The sequence below is a fragment of the Struthio camelus genome, chromosome 1 (genome assembly GCF_040807025.1).
Source record: "Struthio camelus isolate bStrCam1 chromosome 1, bStrCam1.hap1, whole genome shotgun sequence".
Taxonomy (NCBI): domain Eukaryota; kingdom Metazoa; phylum Chordata; class Aves; order Struthioniformes; family Struthionidae; genus Struthio; species Struthio camelus.
Window position 1 is genome coordinate 44,121,735 of NC_090942.1, and position 17,334 is coordinate 44,139,068.

At 38.6% G+C, this 17,334-nt stretch overlaps 1 protein-coding gene across 1 annotated transcript in view; it reads left to right on the forward strand.

The window, feature by feature from the left end:
- The window catches only part of NAV3 (neuron navigator 3), a 552,459-nt gene that overhangs the window by 116,879 nt on the left and 418,246 nt on the right, over positions 1-17,334 (forward strand). The window contains exon 2 of the mRNA XM_009669555.2: positions 10,757-11,161. Coding sequence (XP_009667850.2) covers positions 11,090-11,161 — 72 coding nt within the window. The 5' untranslated portion in view covers positions 10,757-11,089. The remainder of the gene's footprint in view (positions 1-10,756; positions 11,162-17,334) is intronic.

Genomic DNA, 17,334 nt, shown 5'->3' on the forward strand with positions numbered 1-17,334 from the left:
CATTCTAGTTGCTCCCTCACATAAAGGGCAACTCCACCACCTCGCCTTCCTGGCCTGCCTTTCCCAAAAAGCACGTAGCCATCTATGACGTAGCATTCCAGTCATGTGAGCTATCCCACCATGTCTCTGTAACTGCAATGAGATCATGGCCCTGCGACCGCACACAGATCTCTAATTCTTCCTGCTTGTTCCCCATGCTGCGTGCATTGGTGTACAGGCATTTCAGAGAGGTAATCAAGGATGCAGGTTTCCCAGGAGAGGTGCAGGAGGATCCTCTGTAGTCATGCCCCATGCACACTTCCTTGACTGTGTGCACCTGCAGGAGGCATCGTGACTTGAGTGACATTTTGCTAACTACCCGGTCTCTATAACTCTCTCCTTCCTCCATCTTTCCTAGTTTAAAGCCCTCAATACCTTCACAGTGTATGGTACAGGAATGAGATAAGCTAAGAAGGTCATGAAGTCAGCCGCTCAAATGAGAGCAAGAAATAGCTATGTCAAAAAACTCTTTGAATGTTAAGAGGCAAAGCAACTACCCAAAATATTTGCATGATTTAAAAAAACAGCAAAACTCCTTTTGGTTGCCTTTGCGTGTTTTATCACTGATTAGAGTAGCTGTACAGTTTGTCTTCAGTTAAAAAAAAGTAAAAACAGGATAGGGTTTGGAGTCCTGAAGAGATGTGTGTTTTTTTGATGTGTGCTTTATACTGAAAAGGAATCAGATAACTTCTTGAGAGACTGTTTACCAAATCAAAATTAAACTTTCAAGGAAGAAGTGGGGTAGAACTCAGTAAAGGGATAGTTATAGGCAACTTCATAGTGAAAGGAGCAGATTCCTAGCCCCTGGAGTAGTTAGGTTCCTGGAGGAACTAAAATCTCTATCTGTAAGAAACCAGTAGAGATCAGATCTTTCTGCAGTAGGAGAGAGACACCACTCTCCACTTTAAAGAGATGCTAGTGGCTGTTAGACTTCTTGTAAGGAATTTTTTCAGTAGGACTTGAACAGGTGCGTTAGTGGTTTTAGGTTTATTATTCTGCCTTTTTGTAGATCTTGATAACATCGAGCTTTGTTTGAACACTTAACTTCATGGATTCTGTCTTAGTACTTAAGTGCGATCTCAAGGAAGAGGTTGCTCTCACCTGACTTCAGACACCAATGATACAGAGGTCTTTGCCTTAGTTTCCATTTTGTCTTTCTGTAGTCAATGAAAAGAGGTGGGGATTTTGAAGTTACGATTCATCTGAGCTATTTTGGTTGGGACGAATCATGTCGCCTATTTATCTCCTCAGACTAGAGAGAGATAAATGAATGACCATCTCAGACTTATCTGTGTTTGGTTGGATATATCACACCCGAGGCAACCTTGCAGCCACTGGGCGCTTTGTTTTTCCTAGAGATGCAAATGTATTTACAAGTGGCGTGTGATTTTACTCAGACTGCCTCACTGTCTTGAGATATATTTTAGGACACTCAGGAGTGGAGATGTGGTTTATTCTAAGCAGATGCAAAGCCATGAGCTTTCCATAGCAACAGAGAGCTAATATGTAGTTGGTGGTAATCGCATGCAAGGCAGCTATATAAAAATTTTAGGCGCATTTCCTGTGTGTTACCTTTCATCCTTTGTAATTCTGCATTTTCAGTAAAGCTTGGGCATGTCTGCATATTCCTCTGTGGTCTAATACCACATTGTTTCTAATCAAAGTTGTTTTAAGGTAACCTTTTAATAAACTTTAACCTTTGGGGTGCTCAGGTACAATTGACACGAGTGTTTTGATTAATTGAAATGCAATTGTATACCTGATATACTCAAGGTCTACTTAAAGTTTTGCCTGAGTTGATCAAGAACTGGATAAAGCAAACTCAAGCCTAAATAAGAGTTCATTTAGCTCCTTAGGTTAATGGAAGAAACCTTTGAATGTGGAGGTAGCCTAAAGCTTTAAGGATTCAATCAGTGGGTAAAAATATATGGAGCAAGCAATTGCCAGCAGTGGCAGAGAGTGATATACAATGCATGAAGAATGTAAAACCTAGGTATCCTGAGAAAAAAAATAAGTTGAATTTTAAAAGACTTCTTAGAGCATTCAGATATATTGGGCTATAAGCTAACTTACCGTAGGTCTTTCCTAGCTCTAGTGTAAACTGGTTTATGATCTCGTGGTTGTGAAGGCAAATAAACTTACACTATTAAAGGTCATCTTCCTATTTCATGGTTATGTTGTATCAGGTACTGCTGCTTTTTGTCTTTGAACATTTTTCTATAGTTTTTATTACTTGAACCTTTTTCTGTAAAATTTATTTATAATCCTTTTGTATTCTTTTTTTTTTTTTATAAACACTTTATCTAATTTGCTCAGCTTTTCCTCTGCTTTGCTCTCTCTAGGAGCTGTTTGTTGATTCGATCACATCTTTAAGGGGATCAAATTAATTGCAAGAGTCTGGACATGTGTAGAGTATTGAGGTGTCAGGCCTAGCGGGGCATTGCCTGCAATGCTTAATCAGCAGCCGTATATAACTTCTTGGGATAAGCATAGGGGTCACCTGAGCAGGCTACTACTAAACAAATATTGAAAAAAATTAATTGCCAACTTTTGAAGCACCCATGAAATTGTCAGAGACATGTTCTCGGAAGATAGGTATGATTTTTGCTCTATCATTCGTAACAGGCACACAGTTAAAAATATTCTGGAAAGCAGCTAGCAGTTTGATCAAATTGAGTAATTCAGTAAGTCACAGAACACCAAGAGTGGCTGTGTGGTTTAACGGTATTTTTAAGACTTAAGGAAATAGATTTATCAAAGTGGGGGATGTATCATCTCCTCATTTCCAGTGAGGTAAGGGATATAAGTGGGTTTAACTGTTTCGTGTAATTGGTGATGCTTCAGTATACTGTTTCTGTATATGACTATACAAATTGCTCAAAATAGCAATATATGTGAAACTTTAGTCTATGCCTCTGTTTCTCTTACTCGTAGCCTAGAAGCCAGAAAGAATATACTTCCCCTTAGACAGCATTGCCATTCATGGAATAGTAGCAAACATTTAACATATGTGGAGTGTCAAGACATACCAGATATATTAGTCTCCACAGAGTAACCATATGACTAGATATTTCCGAAAGCATTCCCCCTTTTTTTGCCTAGAAGTTCTGTAACGAGGGCGAAAAGAAGTATACAGTAATTTATCTGGGATCTAGTTAGAGTAAGAGGTATAGGTGGCTGGAAGTCCCACAAGAATGGCCACTGCTCGTGCACAGATCAGCTCCATCTTTTTTCAGCCTGCAAATCAAAACTTAAGAGCAACAGAAAGGAAGGTTTAATAGCTCCCTAGGAAACAAAATTTCAAAGGTATGTAAGCTCTGCTATTTTCAATTAGCCTTTCTGGTTCTCACGAGCCTAATAAATTTAACTGTCCTGTTCTCTGAGACAGTCTCCATATGTTAGAATACCATTTAGCATCCGTATAGGCGCACTATTTATTGTGTTTTTTGATAAGCTGTATTTCTTGTCCACTCTTTCTATAGCATGCCAAGAATATTTTCCTTTATCTTCCCCTTTATTTCCAGCTCAGTGCTGTCTTTTCTCATGTCCTGGTGAGATTGTTGGTAGGTTCTACAGAGTATGTGTCTTCATTTTAAAAGTAGATCTATGGACTCTTACTCTATTTGCAGTGATACAATAATATAAATATGCTATTGAACACGTACGCAAATAATGAATATTCATTTTCTTCCTTCCAATTCCCAAATTTCATGTGTATTAAAATTACACCAAACCATTTTTGAGAGGAGGTGTTTCAACAGTATAGAGGAGCACCCAAAACAACTTTGGACAGAAATGGAGGAGTATCTCACTGAAATTGGAGAACATGTACATAAGGAATTGAAATAACTACTCAAGCTGGACTTTGGCCAGTGTGACACCCCTGTAAGACACACATTGATAAGTAGACACTTCACAATCCAAAGAATTGTAGCTGTAGCAGCACGATGTCTGATGAGTTAACCAAATTTCAGTTAGATCTTGTGCTCAATCGTGTATCTTGGCACAGAGTACTGTGCATGCAACAGAACTGACTTCCCTCACCAAATCTGTAGGGAAAGGTGGTAATAAAAAGCTGGAACGGACTACCTCTCAAAAATACATATTTTATTTACTTTCTTACGCTTTCTGATGCCCAGTGGTTGAAGGATTGGATGATGAAAGAGATAAGGCATTCCTGCCTGGTACTGTTTCCAAGACTGAAATAAACGAACACCTAACAGCTCTAATTTCTGTGTATAGCATTCAGTCTGTTTGATGGAGGTTGCTAAGAAAGCTAAGAGGGCTTTGCAAGAGCCAAACAGTTCATCTGACTACTGTTAGAAGACTGTTACCAAAATCCAAGCCAGCTCCATTATGGAATAGATCTGTAACTATTTTATTGTATATAAAAATAAGAAATAGGACTTGTTTCATCAGTTATAGCAATGGTTTCTGAGTGTATGGGAATCTGGAATGTCCCCAGATATTGCTAGGGGACGTTATGCATTTTTTAACCTTGCTGGCTAAGTCACGGTGTGAACCAGTGTTAAGTGTGTGCATTCAGCCTGATGAAACAATGGCAGTCATCATCCTGCTTTGCAACAGCGTTGAAAGAACTTAAGAATTAAATTTCCATTGTAATCTTTTTGTTTATTTTTTTCTTTAATGTGTACAAATCTGTTCCTCCTGAAAATAAATATTTTAGTTGGCATTGGCTAGAGCCAGGAACAATGCAAACAGTTGTAATTTCATCCTGACCGATAATGTAGTGATTCCACCGTAGCATTCTGCATTCAAGAGAAGAGGAGCAATAACGACATTTTGCCCTATGAAGAAACGCAGAGGATAGGATGACACCACTTAGAGACATACAGAGTGTTTCACCCAGATGCACACTTAACAAAGGAAGTTAAGTATCATCTCTGGTCTTGTCTTTATGTGATTGCTTTTCATCTGAGTAAATACCACTGCATTGACTGCAAAGAGCTGTATACCCTGATGCAGCTTTTTGTGTCATTGTTCATCAGGAGTATATTTGGACCTGTTTTATTGCTATTTGGACCAGAAGTAATTTTATATCTGAAGAAATAATTCTGTAGGGAAGCCTCACTGCTTTGAGATATTTTGTTGGCTTACCAGCTGCCTTCCCAGATTACTTTCATCTGTTGCAGACAAGCCTTTCTATGGCACTTCTATCATCCATGTTTGCAAAGCACAGATATTGGCTCCTCATTCTGAATGATGGCTAAAGGCAGGGTTCTTTGATGTTGCTCTCAAATCCTCCAAGAGTCAACATCTTCCTCTTTCCCGATAACTCTTTGCATGCTTTAGCATAATGCTTGCAGTTGGACCTATATAGAGGTCCTAAAGGCTTTCTCCCTGTGGGGAAAAATTGCAAGGGAAGTTAAGAAGCTTTCACGATTAGAGATAAGTATTTGAGACCATTGTGAAGCTGTTGTTGTGGATATATTTTTGGGATCACGTTGGAGTGCCACATCCCTTAGAGATTTCATAGAAACATATCAAGGGTGGCAGTTACATCTGTGGCATCTCTCAGCTGCATGTCTGCAGCGAAGAGCTGAATAACATTTTTTGCAAAACGTTAGCGACGAATCTCATTTTATGGCAATAGCCTGAAGGATCATTCCTGAGGATGGTGGGGCAGAGGGTTCCTTGCATGAAGAATATGCCCCACTGCTCATCCGAAGGGCGTCATGGAGCTTCAACAGCTTGACCTACATTCCCATCCCTTCTGTCAGCCAGGCTGCCATTCCTGGCAACAGTGATGGGCAGAAACTAAGCGGAAAGTTGCATTTACTTGCATTTACTCTAGCTGTACACTGAGATTTACAGCTGACACTTGCTTTTGCTCCTGGCATAGAACACTAGCATGTTTGAAAGGTGTGAACAGGTAACTTATTCAATGTCTGCTTTTTACCATCCCCCAGCCCCTCAAATTTTACATCCTCATAGTTGCTGAAAACAATAGCTCCCAACTGTGGTCAGTGAACATGCCTCTTTTTTTTTTTTTTTTTGGTATTCCCCCTCAATCTGCAGATTGCACGTCCGCCTATCCTTCAGTTACACTTTTAAAATGTGTATAGAACTGCGTGTATCACGTAGCCTAAAGACCCCTCCACCCCTAACTCAAGTCATGTGCTTCTCTGTACTGCTGTGCTGATCACCATGTTGTCAGTTTGGTTTCTGATCAGAAAAAACTTTGTCAAAACACACACAGCAGATTCTTTGAGCACTATACCATTTATAAATATACATAAAGTATAAGCTCCATTTTGATAATGAGGTATTTATAGCAAAAATCAGTATGAGCTTGTTTTCGCTGTAAAATTTGCATGGCCTTTTCTGCCAGCATATGCAGAAAATCATTTCTGTATCAATATTTCCAGAAAAGCTTTAATAAACACATAACTCTCAAATGCTCTTAACTGTAAATCCTTTACCAATGCATTAGCCTCCTCTGAGCTGCGTTCTAAGTATTATCCTGCACACAAACAATAAAAATGGAACAGCACAAATTGCAGCTAGAGTTTCGTCCCTATACCTGCCTCAGGCTCACTGCAAAGCAGCTTTAGTGGTATGGCAAAACTTGGGAACGTCCATACAGAAAATAAATAAAATTCTGCAAAGAGATAGTAATCGAGGATGGGTGGGAGGCAGTTCTAATGAACTTCTTTTCCCCATCCTCGCTGATGGTAAATACAACAAAGCAGTGTCTTGGTATGCAACCTACTAGGTAGCCTTCAGAATGCGGCTTAGTAAGTCCAGGACTTTTAATATTCAGAAGGCCATTGACAATGGGATGAAGCCCAGAAAAAAACCTTATCATCTCTAGATTTTCCCAAAGTTGTAAGGCAACTCTTTCCATGTAGTACCAAGGAAACAGAAGAAGGCACAGTAATGCTTGCATTTTTTCCCCCTCTAGCTGGATTGACTTGCAGCATCCAGACTCTCAAAAGATATTTGTGTTAAGATCAACCAACTATTTGGTGAATGTGCCATCTAAGGGGGGGGGAAAAACCCAATGGAAGGGGCCTTTAGAGAGCTTGCTTCCTGAGAATCCCAGCAGCATAAACTTTTGAAGAACCGCTTGTGTTGACAGTGATGGTAATATAGAAGAGAGAGCTCTGGTTAATACTCAGAATGTAATCTAGAGTTGTTCCCAACTAATAACCTATAGTTCATCGTGAAGTAACTTCAAAAGCTCTTTCAGGTACGTTTAGTCTGAATTAAATCCATCTGAATTTAGGCATGCAAGAGAGGTACCTAGACTAGAAGCTTAATTACCCTGAACGTCTTCCATAGTGTGTCTGTAGAGGAGTGCGTCTCTAAAGCAAGCTACAAGCAGAAATACTTCTGGAAAATACTATCTTCCTTTTGTTGTTTGATAGAAAAGTCTAGGGAAGGATTCTCCTAATTTGGATAGCTCATGTACTCACTTGAGGCATGCGTTTGTAGCGCTAAAAGTGCTTAATCTGCTAGCCTTTCTTATTAAGTGTATCTGCAAATGATCAGAGATGATCGTTGAAGACTGCTGCATGCCTGTTAAAGGAATAAAATTATAAAAAGGCTCTAATTTTCCTTGTCTTTTATAATTTTATTAGTCAACCTAGTAAAATTTATGCTATTGTGTGATCATTAGATTTTCTAGAACACTTAGGATATTTTTTCTTCTGCGATTGCCTGTATATTAAATATCCCTATAAAAAAACAGTGAATAAGAATTTGGGTCCTACAACTTAAAAAAAAAAAAGAAAAAAAAAGAATTGTCAGCCAAGAGCATTTATTTACAGCTGTTTATGTTGAAAAGGCTGAAGACCATTGAACAATGTACTGAATGGAGTAAGAATTGCCACCCTGTGCTTTGCATGTTAAAAGTAATGAGGCTAGTCCAAACAAAATTATTTGTATTCTGTCCAACTTTGGCTTGAAAGCACTCTACAGTTCCACAGAATAGCCTAATTGCCTTGTACAGGATAATTGCCAGGCATGGGGAATAATGTAATTTACATGTCTGACCATGAAATGAACCAGTGAAACCGCTTGTTTTTAGCAGCTTGTTTTTGACTTATCTCAGCTCTAAAATTATTGCAAATTTAAATCCAGATGTTGGTTGCTGCAGCAGGGTCTCATGTTTCATATTCCTGTGTCCTGGAATTAGAGACTTGTGGATTTTGTGTATCCTTGAAGCTGTCACAATTGGAGGAATCGCATATTGTGCCTAGGAGGCTCCGCATAAGGTTGAGACCGTTATGTGTATGAGAACGTTACGTGCATTAGCTCAGGCCTCACTGCACTTCAGTCTCCGTGGAAGTGGAGGTGAGGAGACGCTGAAGGTACTTTGGCTAATGGAGCCATATAGGGATCAAGGGTGTTGGGCCATGTTAGATACATGTTACCACACACTTCAGAAGCAGCCTGAATAATTGTGAAGATTATAAAATACTACTGAAATTGATCTGCCTCTTAATCCAATAAAAATTCTAAATTATTAGAAGTTTTTAATAGTGAAGCATTTTTGAGTACCTTCTCTTTTCTGGGTTGCTAACATGCCTTACAGTCCTGTTTATTTCAGTGGCTTGCGCATGGTGCTCTAAATAATGAATAGAAAGGGTACTCTCCAAGCATTTGAAACTACTTTGGCAAATATTTGAATCTGCTTTGCCAAACAGTTGAACCTACTTTGCCAAAGTATTTTTGTAATTTATTTCTCATCTTTGCTATTGCAAACCAGTCAAAGGTGATATTCAGAAGTTAGAATAACAAATAAATTTGATTATATGCCTAGGTAACACACATCAGGCTAAATCTATGTTTGGAAAACTAATTTCTGGCTTGGCATGTGTTCTCCCATGTAGTAGCTTTGTAAATAACTATTTATATTCCTATAGTTTTGCTATACAGATACCTCTTCTAGTTACTTCTATTTATTTTTTGAACAGATTTATCCTCATTGCACGATTAGTCTTTTCCTAATATCACGTGTACATATAAATATATATATACATATATATATGAAGATAAATATATATGGTTAAGAAAATTGTGGTTGTGAGAATAACTGCAATTTTATTCCTTTTTCGAACACTCTTTGGTCTGATGGAGAAATTATATCTAGTACACTAACATGCTGTCAGTGTTTCTTTGTGTTAGCCTTGTGCCCTTCCTTTCCTCTCACAACTGGGTTTATCCCACCCATGTGGAATCACCGGACAAATAGTGGCAGCTTATGCCTTTCTCCTGTTTATTAATAACTGGATCACAAAAAGAAAGCTTACCATCTTAGTAGTGGGACTAGGCCTCCTGTTTTTTTTACTAGTATCAAAAAAGAAGAAGTGCATGAGAACCCTCTACGCTTGCAGCCTTTGCGTCTTGGGTGAAAATGCAAAACTAAGAATGCAGATAGCTAAAGAAATCCAAGACTCCCCTAACAAAGAACCCTGAAACTCAGCAGTATGATTTATTTGGCATGGCATGAGCCAGTGATATCTCCAATTAAAAACGTAACTGCAAGTGCAGGAGGTAAGTTCAGATCCTCCTAGAAACCAGTGGCAGACTTCAGCTGCCATTCACAGTCTTCATTTCTGTGACACTCGTATTTAGGCACGTAGGTAAAAATTGGCAGGCACCTAGATAACATTTTCCTTTTTGGAAGGAAACTTCAGCAGTCAGGATTACCATTTGTGGCCTATGTATAAATCAGTTACAGTGGAGTGTTCACCAAACCCTGGCCTCTTAGGTCTGATTAAAAGATGATTTAAGTCAATAGGAACATTGACAATGACTTACCTGGATCTTTTTTCTATGAAAATAACCTTTTCAGTGTCATCATCTTGAAGGCAGATTGCAAGTCCTAGGATATACCATTCAATACCCTTTTAACACACATTCCTTATTCCGTGTGCAATAGTGAAGTCATTTTGTGAATGCTGAACATTTAAAATAAATTTAAATTGTGAACATTGTACATTTAAATTTAAATTGCATTCAAATTAATTTTTATGTGAGCTTTTTACACTCAGTTAATTCAGTTCAAACACGATTGGCTTTATATTGCAATTAAAGTGTCAATATTCTATGATGTTATTGTCAAGTGAGACAGAAAAAGATACTTTGGCTCTTTCTCTTACCATTATTAATATGACTTTAACTTTCTGGCAAGCAAATCATGTTTGTGGTGACTTTTTTTTAAGTTGCAGCTTTCAACAAAAGGTGGGGGTGGGAGAGAGGACTCTTGCTTCTTTCTTTCCTTCCTTCCTTCCTTCCTTCCTTCCTCCCTCTCTCACTTTTCAGTTGTCCTGTTGGAGAGAACATAGTATTTTGACTGCAGGTTTTCTCTGTGACGCTGTCAGTGTCATACTGGCTTGGCTGCCACCTTCCTAAGGCACTAAGATGATAGTGTCAAATTTTCTTCTGTGCTTCCTTGAGTTAAATATCTTTGCTTGATAGCAAAGTTCTGGTCTTTTCTCTTTGCTTGAACTATTCCTTGGCAGCAGTAGCTAGAGTTCTCTAGGTAACGCTCTTGAGCGTGCTCCCTGTGATGCGGAGGGATACAAATGGGATTGTGTATGGGGTCACCTGCCATAGTATTCAATCAGAAAACACCGTGAGCCCAAACGAACAAACAAAAACTCACCTGGGGGAGACAAATAATCATTTTTAAAGAATGACAACAAACTGCAAATCAATCTTGATGCATTTTTTTTTTTCTTGACAGGTTCACAGACAGGATGTAACCTTATGTAAGATGGAAACCTGTGAAGAAAGATACAGATAGCAGTTGGAGTTAAAAGTAGCAGACGAATATTTCTCTTCTTAAGTGTAAGCTTTTTTAAAACGCTATGGTGATTTGGAAAGTCTCAAGAGTGAACTGCAAAGTTTTTCTCAGCTCAGTCGATGGGTTTTTTAGTTATTTGTCCAAGTCTTTGGTGTTCAGAGATGGTGTGTGATGGGAAAAGCACCACGTCTGTGTATTTTTAGCCGCTGTTTTTTGGATTAGTTTGCTGTGCAGCTGAACCAATTTCGTTTTGAAGGGCAAGGAGTGAATGTGATGGATTTATCTTCAGAAATGAACAAACATGGAAGGAATCCAGTAAGTCACAAGCTAGAAGATCAGAAGAAGGTAAGATTACTTTTTATTATACTTAATTATCCTTGAATTGTAAACTCCTTGGTGATTTTTAGTGAACTGGGAACAAATGTGCTTTAGATGATAAAGTAGTCTGCCTTCCTGCTCACACAATACAGCAGTACAATGAACTGCTGTTATGGGACATTGTCTAGTAACTTTGTTTCTAGAACTGCCTGATTGCCTGGTAATTTTGTGTCAAATGCTCAATGAACGTGTCTAGCAAATTGGTTGGCAAAACTGTTACTCCCTATCAAGGTTGAGTTGAGGCCAGAAACCTGCTGATCTGGAATGAGTATCTGACCGTGGTCTCTAACGTTGTTCGAGATCTTGGTCCTTTGCAGGAAACGTGTGGATACCGTCTTTCTATTATATCCTAGCAATTGTTGTGCATAATTTGGTTACCGGATAATCTATTGTTATTTTTATTATTTTTCAAGTTTGATCTGTCAGTACCTTAAAGTAGTTTAAACAAGTAAATTCACATGCCCACAATATGGAAAATCCTTTCGGAAATTCTACTGTGATAGGCAGTCCCAAATGCGTATAAAGAGAAAAGGACTAAGACTGTCCCTTACCTTCACAATCCATCTGTTTTACTTAGACTATGTTGACTATGTTCTGGAAATTTTTTTTATTACTTATTCTGTAAACTTGAATTTCATGCTTCATAATTTTTCAGATCCTTCTTCTACTTTGCTATAGTTTATTAGTCTTTCGATATTGCATTCATAGATTTCTCCTGAAAACAGATTTTTAAAAAAAATCTCTAGTTTATTAAATGATTAAAATTCTGTAATGCTTTGTTGGTAGACTAGGAGGAATCCATCAAACTCAATTTCAACAAAATTTTAAAATCCCTACCAAACCCTCTCATCATACTCATTAACCTGCTTTGTTACTTGTATTTCCCAAACTTCTCTTACCACAAGCAATACATAAATAAAATCTCTACCGGCGATGTCTAACAGGCTTTATGAATTTTTCAGAATACACAGCCGTTAGGCAAAAAGGGACTCACTCAAACCCCATCATAGTTTTAGCAGACTGTAGATGGGAAAATCTATACAGTAAAAAAGTATAAGTAAGTATTTTTGCTTTACCCTGCAAAGAAACAAAATCTCTCCTCTTTCCGGATCACTGAAGTAATAATATGAGGTAAAAAGTGAAACCATCTTCCTTCTTCCCACTCAAGTGAAAAAACTGATGGGCTTCAATAGTTAGAGAAAGAAACTTTTAGGCAATTGTGAGATTACTGTAATGAGTAATGACTTTCCGTTGTCTCAGATTTATTTGCTACTCTTCTATCAGTAATCTCTCTGCACTGATGCAACTTTTCCAAAATAGTCTGCCTTAAGCACCCTCAATACGTGCCTATGTCTGAGGAGGCTGTAGTTCCCTGAGCTTTGGTACCGGCCCCGTACATGGCCATCTCATGTGCCTGCACGTGTTAGATCTGGGTCAGGTGTGGGCATCAGCTGCACTTCTGTTGAAACGGGCGGAGCATGTGACGTAGGGTTTTATGTCTGATTAATATCTTTTATGCCAGCTGAGGGATGACAGACTTCTGGGGCGTATTCTTCCTCAGGCTCTAGTGTAAGGCCTGCACCCAGTGTCAGCCAGCAGAGAGAGTTCAATCTGGTATCTCATTCTGTGGCTGTGGTATTCTTAAGCTAATACTAGGCCTTAAAATGAGATTTACTAGCCCCTTTGAATTATAGCGTAGGTCCAATGAAGCTGTTAACATCCAAATCATGTAAAAGACTGCAGGTTATATACTTTATTATTATACAGGCTTATAATAAGTGCTTATGTTATTTTGGAATTTTGGTATGAAAGTCGCTGGCTAATAAATTTTAAATAATTTTGACCTTGTTTGGAAAAATACAAATTGGTGGAATGTAGTGGCAGCATAAGTAAAACTGTTACAAGTCCCGGAAAATCAAATACTTGGCTTTAGTGCTTCTGCAGTGCCTATGCGTTCATCTAAGTCATTCAGTCACAGCAGATAGCTCTTTAAAGTGTAGAGAATTGCTGGAAATACACCAGCATAACACATGTGATGAAATTATTGGGAAAATATATTCAGCCTTTGAGCAGTTTTTGTAATGGAACAGACACAGAGGTGTATGTGATAGGAGATAACTGGTTTAGAGCTTGAGACTTTCTCTGACTCCTAATTCCCACTCTTCTGTGGCACAAAAGCAAAGCTGAGAAATATTAGCATTGATCTCAACATCCAGTGTGTTACTTTCTGAACGCTTATATCTGATTTGGTGTAGAGCATGTTTGAGTCTACCTCTTTTCTTCCTCCCTCCTTTATTCAAAAGGAATTTTTTTCCTTTATGTCTAATACCAGCAGATTCGCTTACAGAGACGGACTCTTCAGATTGCCTAGGAGGAGAGAGGTTGTTCCAAAAAGGATCTGTTGTACTTCAAGGTCAAATGTTTTCTTTGAGTGAGCTTGTGGATATTTTATCCAGCCGTAGAAGAATCATGCAATGACCAGTGAAAACTCTGTAGCTGCTAAAAATCCCTGGCTCTGAGACATGATTGATACTGAAAAATTAATTGTGATGATGAAACAGAAGTCTGGTTAGATTTCATTACGTACAGGAATCCTAAGTAGTAATCTAATATCAATGATATGCTAATATCTGTTTTGTTAATAGGAGGTTAGTATTACATTTTAATATAATGAGGCTTTAAAAGCAATGGGAAATACAAGAAGTAGTAGTCTGGCTGTTTTTTTGTCACAACCGGTATAAAGCAAATTCGGAAATGTGTTGAAAAATGAGTGAAATAAAAATGGACCATTTTGGGAAAAATTTGCTGACTTCCTGCATTCAATTCAGTCGGTGGATATCCTAGTGCTGCTCTACCTGGATCACACCTGGCAGAAGTCAAGCTGAGGCTCTTGCATAGCTCATTCTCATAAATAAATGAAAACCATTGTGTTCTGGGAAGACTTAACTGTTGCGTTACTGCAGTATGTATTGCAGTGGCCTGTTTTCCTGATGGGGAATTAAAAAAAAGAAAAAGAAAAAAGGTACCTAATAAAACTTTCTCCTTTTAAAGTAAGTATATAAATCTGTTCAGGTCATCTTAAAAGGCAATCTGTGCCTTGATGTTTAGCTTTTTTAACCGTTTCACAGCGTAGCACATGCAATATGGTTACTTTCATGTGATTTGGTATACATTTTGGGGCCTAGACAACTATATTTATACAGTCTTCATTTTGATAGTATATGAACTGTCATGTTACAGGACACTCAGATATGCTGCTTATCTCAAAACCCATCAGTTGCTATTACCTGCATTTTAGATAGATGCATGCTCATTTTACAGCTGCAAAACTGTCAAGCTCCATAGTTATTCTATAGCTCCAATGCAATGACGGTTTCATGGATTTTTGTCAATACTCTGCTTACTTTTGTGGTAATGGCAGGTGCCTCTGACTGGGCTGATACGCTGAAGTTTTACCGTCTGACACACGAAGCAAGGCTCAGGGATGAAACAAGGGTTTCTGGCAGCTCCCCTCAAGGGTTTCTCCCCTCATGGAAGCAGTAGACCAGTTTTGTGGCTGAGGTGTCAGGGAAGAAAGGGAAGCAGGCTAACAGAAGTCAATTCAGAGAGGAAAAAGATCTTAAGAAGATCATTGTAGTCAATTATTTTGACCTCCTGTGGAACAGGGGCCATGGGGCTTCCCTCTGTGGATTCTTTCTGATGGGAGAGAAGCCGCAGGAAATTGATGATAGGCTGGAATGGGCAGTTCGGGGATGTCCGTCACCTTTGTCTGCTTGAGGACCATGTTTCCATGGCATCGCTGTCTACAATATGTCCCTCCTGCCTCCCACGCTCCAGGCTGGAAATGCCAAATATGCAGCTTGATACATGCAGAGAATTCAGGTTAAGTGCTGTCTTTTGGCATCTATTTACTGTTCTCACAAAGTACTGGGATCTCTTATTTAATGATTTGATAAAACAATATTAAATAGCATTCATGTCCAAAGCCCTTGAGGTATGAAATCCACTTCTTGCTGCTTAAAATATGGCAAGTCCGTGAATTTAGCACATGGTAAATCGTATAGAGAACTATGAACTACCATCTGGAATAACACATTTCAATAGGGAATGTGCTGTAAATAGCCACATTAAAACCCAGAAAAAACTACTTTACCTGTATTTCATCATTCGGTGGGATGCTTTTGTTTTCAAAATGCACTGAAAAATTTATAATCTACTGTCATGTAAATAGTTTATAGTTGTCAGATCTGTAAAGTACATATTCAGATTTTCCCAGTTAATCCAGACGTTTAGTTTTATTTTTTTTCCCCCTCAGGAGAGTCCTGTTGTGGGCATTTCTTTCATAGACTATGCAGGTTACTTGGTATCTTCAAAGAACACCTGCTAGCCGCAGGCAGGCAAAGCCAAGCATTTGAATGATGGCTGCAGCTGTGGCCTTGTCAAAGTCCGGAGACTTCAACATGTACATATGGATGCATATGAGGCAACACGCAAACAAACAATACAGCTTATAATACCCTCAAGTTTCATTTATATACTTGACCTTGTGTAAACCTATGAAATTGTTTCATAACTACAGTAATTTATAAAATGTTTCCCAGTAACAATAGTACTTCCTCCCTTAAAGATTTGGCACATCTGCTTTGTCAGCTAAGTAATTTACTGCTTTCTATTGTTCTGTATTGTCTACTGTGTTTTAGAGGAATACAGCACCCTTGAGTCCTTTACTTGACTCACAGAAAGTCATGCATGTCTAGATTTAAAATCCATCCCTTCAGCAGAAAACAGTAATAGTGATATTCCTGCAGTACTGGTAATTAACAAAATAAGAATCTTTGCATCTTTGATTACAACAGTGATGCATGGCTTGGAGTTTTGCACATCTGGAACTCTGGCTGTTGTCGAGGGGTAATCTTTCATCACGTTCCCTTTCAGTGCCCCTCAACCAAAACCTAAACAAGCGAGAAAGCGATGAGAAAGCGATGAGAAAGCGAAGCCTCTGTGTTTTGTATATTTGATCCTTGCTCTTGATGTGTTTTTAGAACAGATGAATTTGAGGCCTTAGTGTCTCAGGTTAGAGCTTGACCCAAACCAAATGAAGATGAAGGAAAGATTTTTTTTTTTTCTGAATATATTCTGGTTATTCTTTAAAGTTAAATATGAGAAAGAACAGAGATCTCACTTACTTTCCAGGTAAAAAATATTATGTCCTTCAGCTTTTTGTAGGCAGATGAGCCACTACACTCAGAGGGATTTTTCACAAGTACCAAGACTCTATTACTAGGTAGTAAGTGAATCTAATTAATAAGCAGAAACACTAAGCCAGCCTGAAGTTGACCACGTCCCTTCTCTGCTGGTGGAATGTTTTGGAGGGAGGATGTACACAGCTCCGCTGATCTCCACACTAGCCATTTGTAGATAAACACAATGTCCAATAATCTGTGCGTCTTTGCTTTATATGGTAAAACAGTAGTCTGCTGTCAGAAGCATTAGGCAGTCTTGATATGTGATCCTTTAAAAATCAAATCAAGAGAGAAGGCTTAGAAGGGACAGATGAAATGAGAGTAATCAGCGTGTACATCACACTGTTCCTCCATTCCCTGGCTGCTTCATCCTAGCCAATAGTCAGAGCACGAAACAATGTTTCTGGAGAATCAAATGCTGTCATCATGAGGCAGTGGTGTTCTCAGGCACATGCTTGTGCTGCCATGTCTGTCCTCCTTATTTTCATTTTTCAGTTCTCATTTTTATGACTCACGTTGTAGCCATGCAACAACTGTTTTTAAAAATAATCACATTAAATTTTGGGTATGCTAGGTTTGCTATTCCTATGCTATTCCTATTTAATAGATCATTTTTATTTGAGGACATAGGATCTAGACGATGTTGCTGTTCTGTCCTTGAAAAGTTGATTTATTCCATCCTTTTTCTACTTTTCTTTCCTAGGCAGCTCTAACTCAGCTTTCTTTTTCTCTCCTCCTCATCTTCATATAAACATATGTATTTGTTCTGTGTGTTTGTGTCCATCTGCCTATCTGTCTCTCTGTGGGCGATGCTTTTGAAACAACTGGTGGTCTGAAGAACTAGCAAGGAATTGTTAAGCTCAATGTTCCCTCTTATCTCTTATCTCACCACAGCTG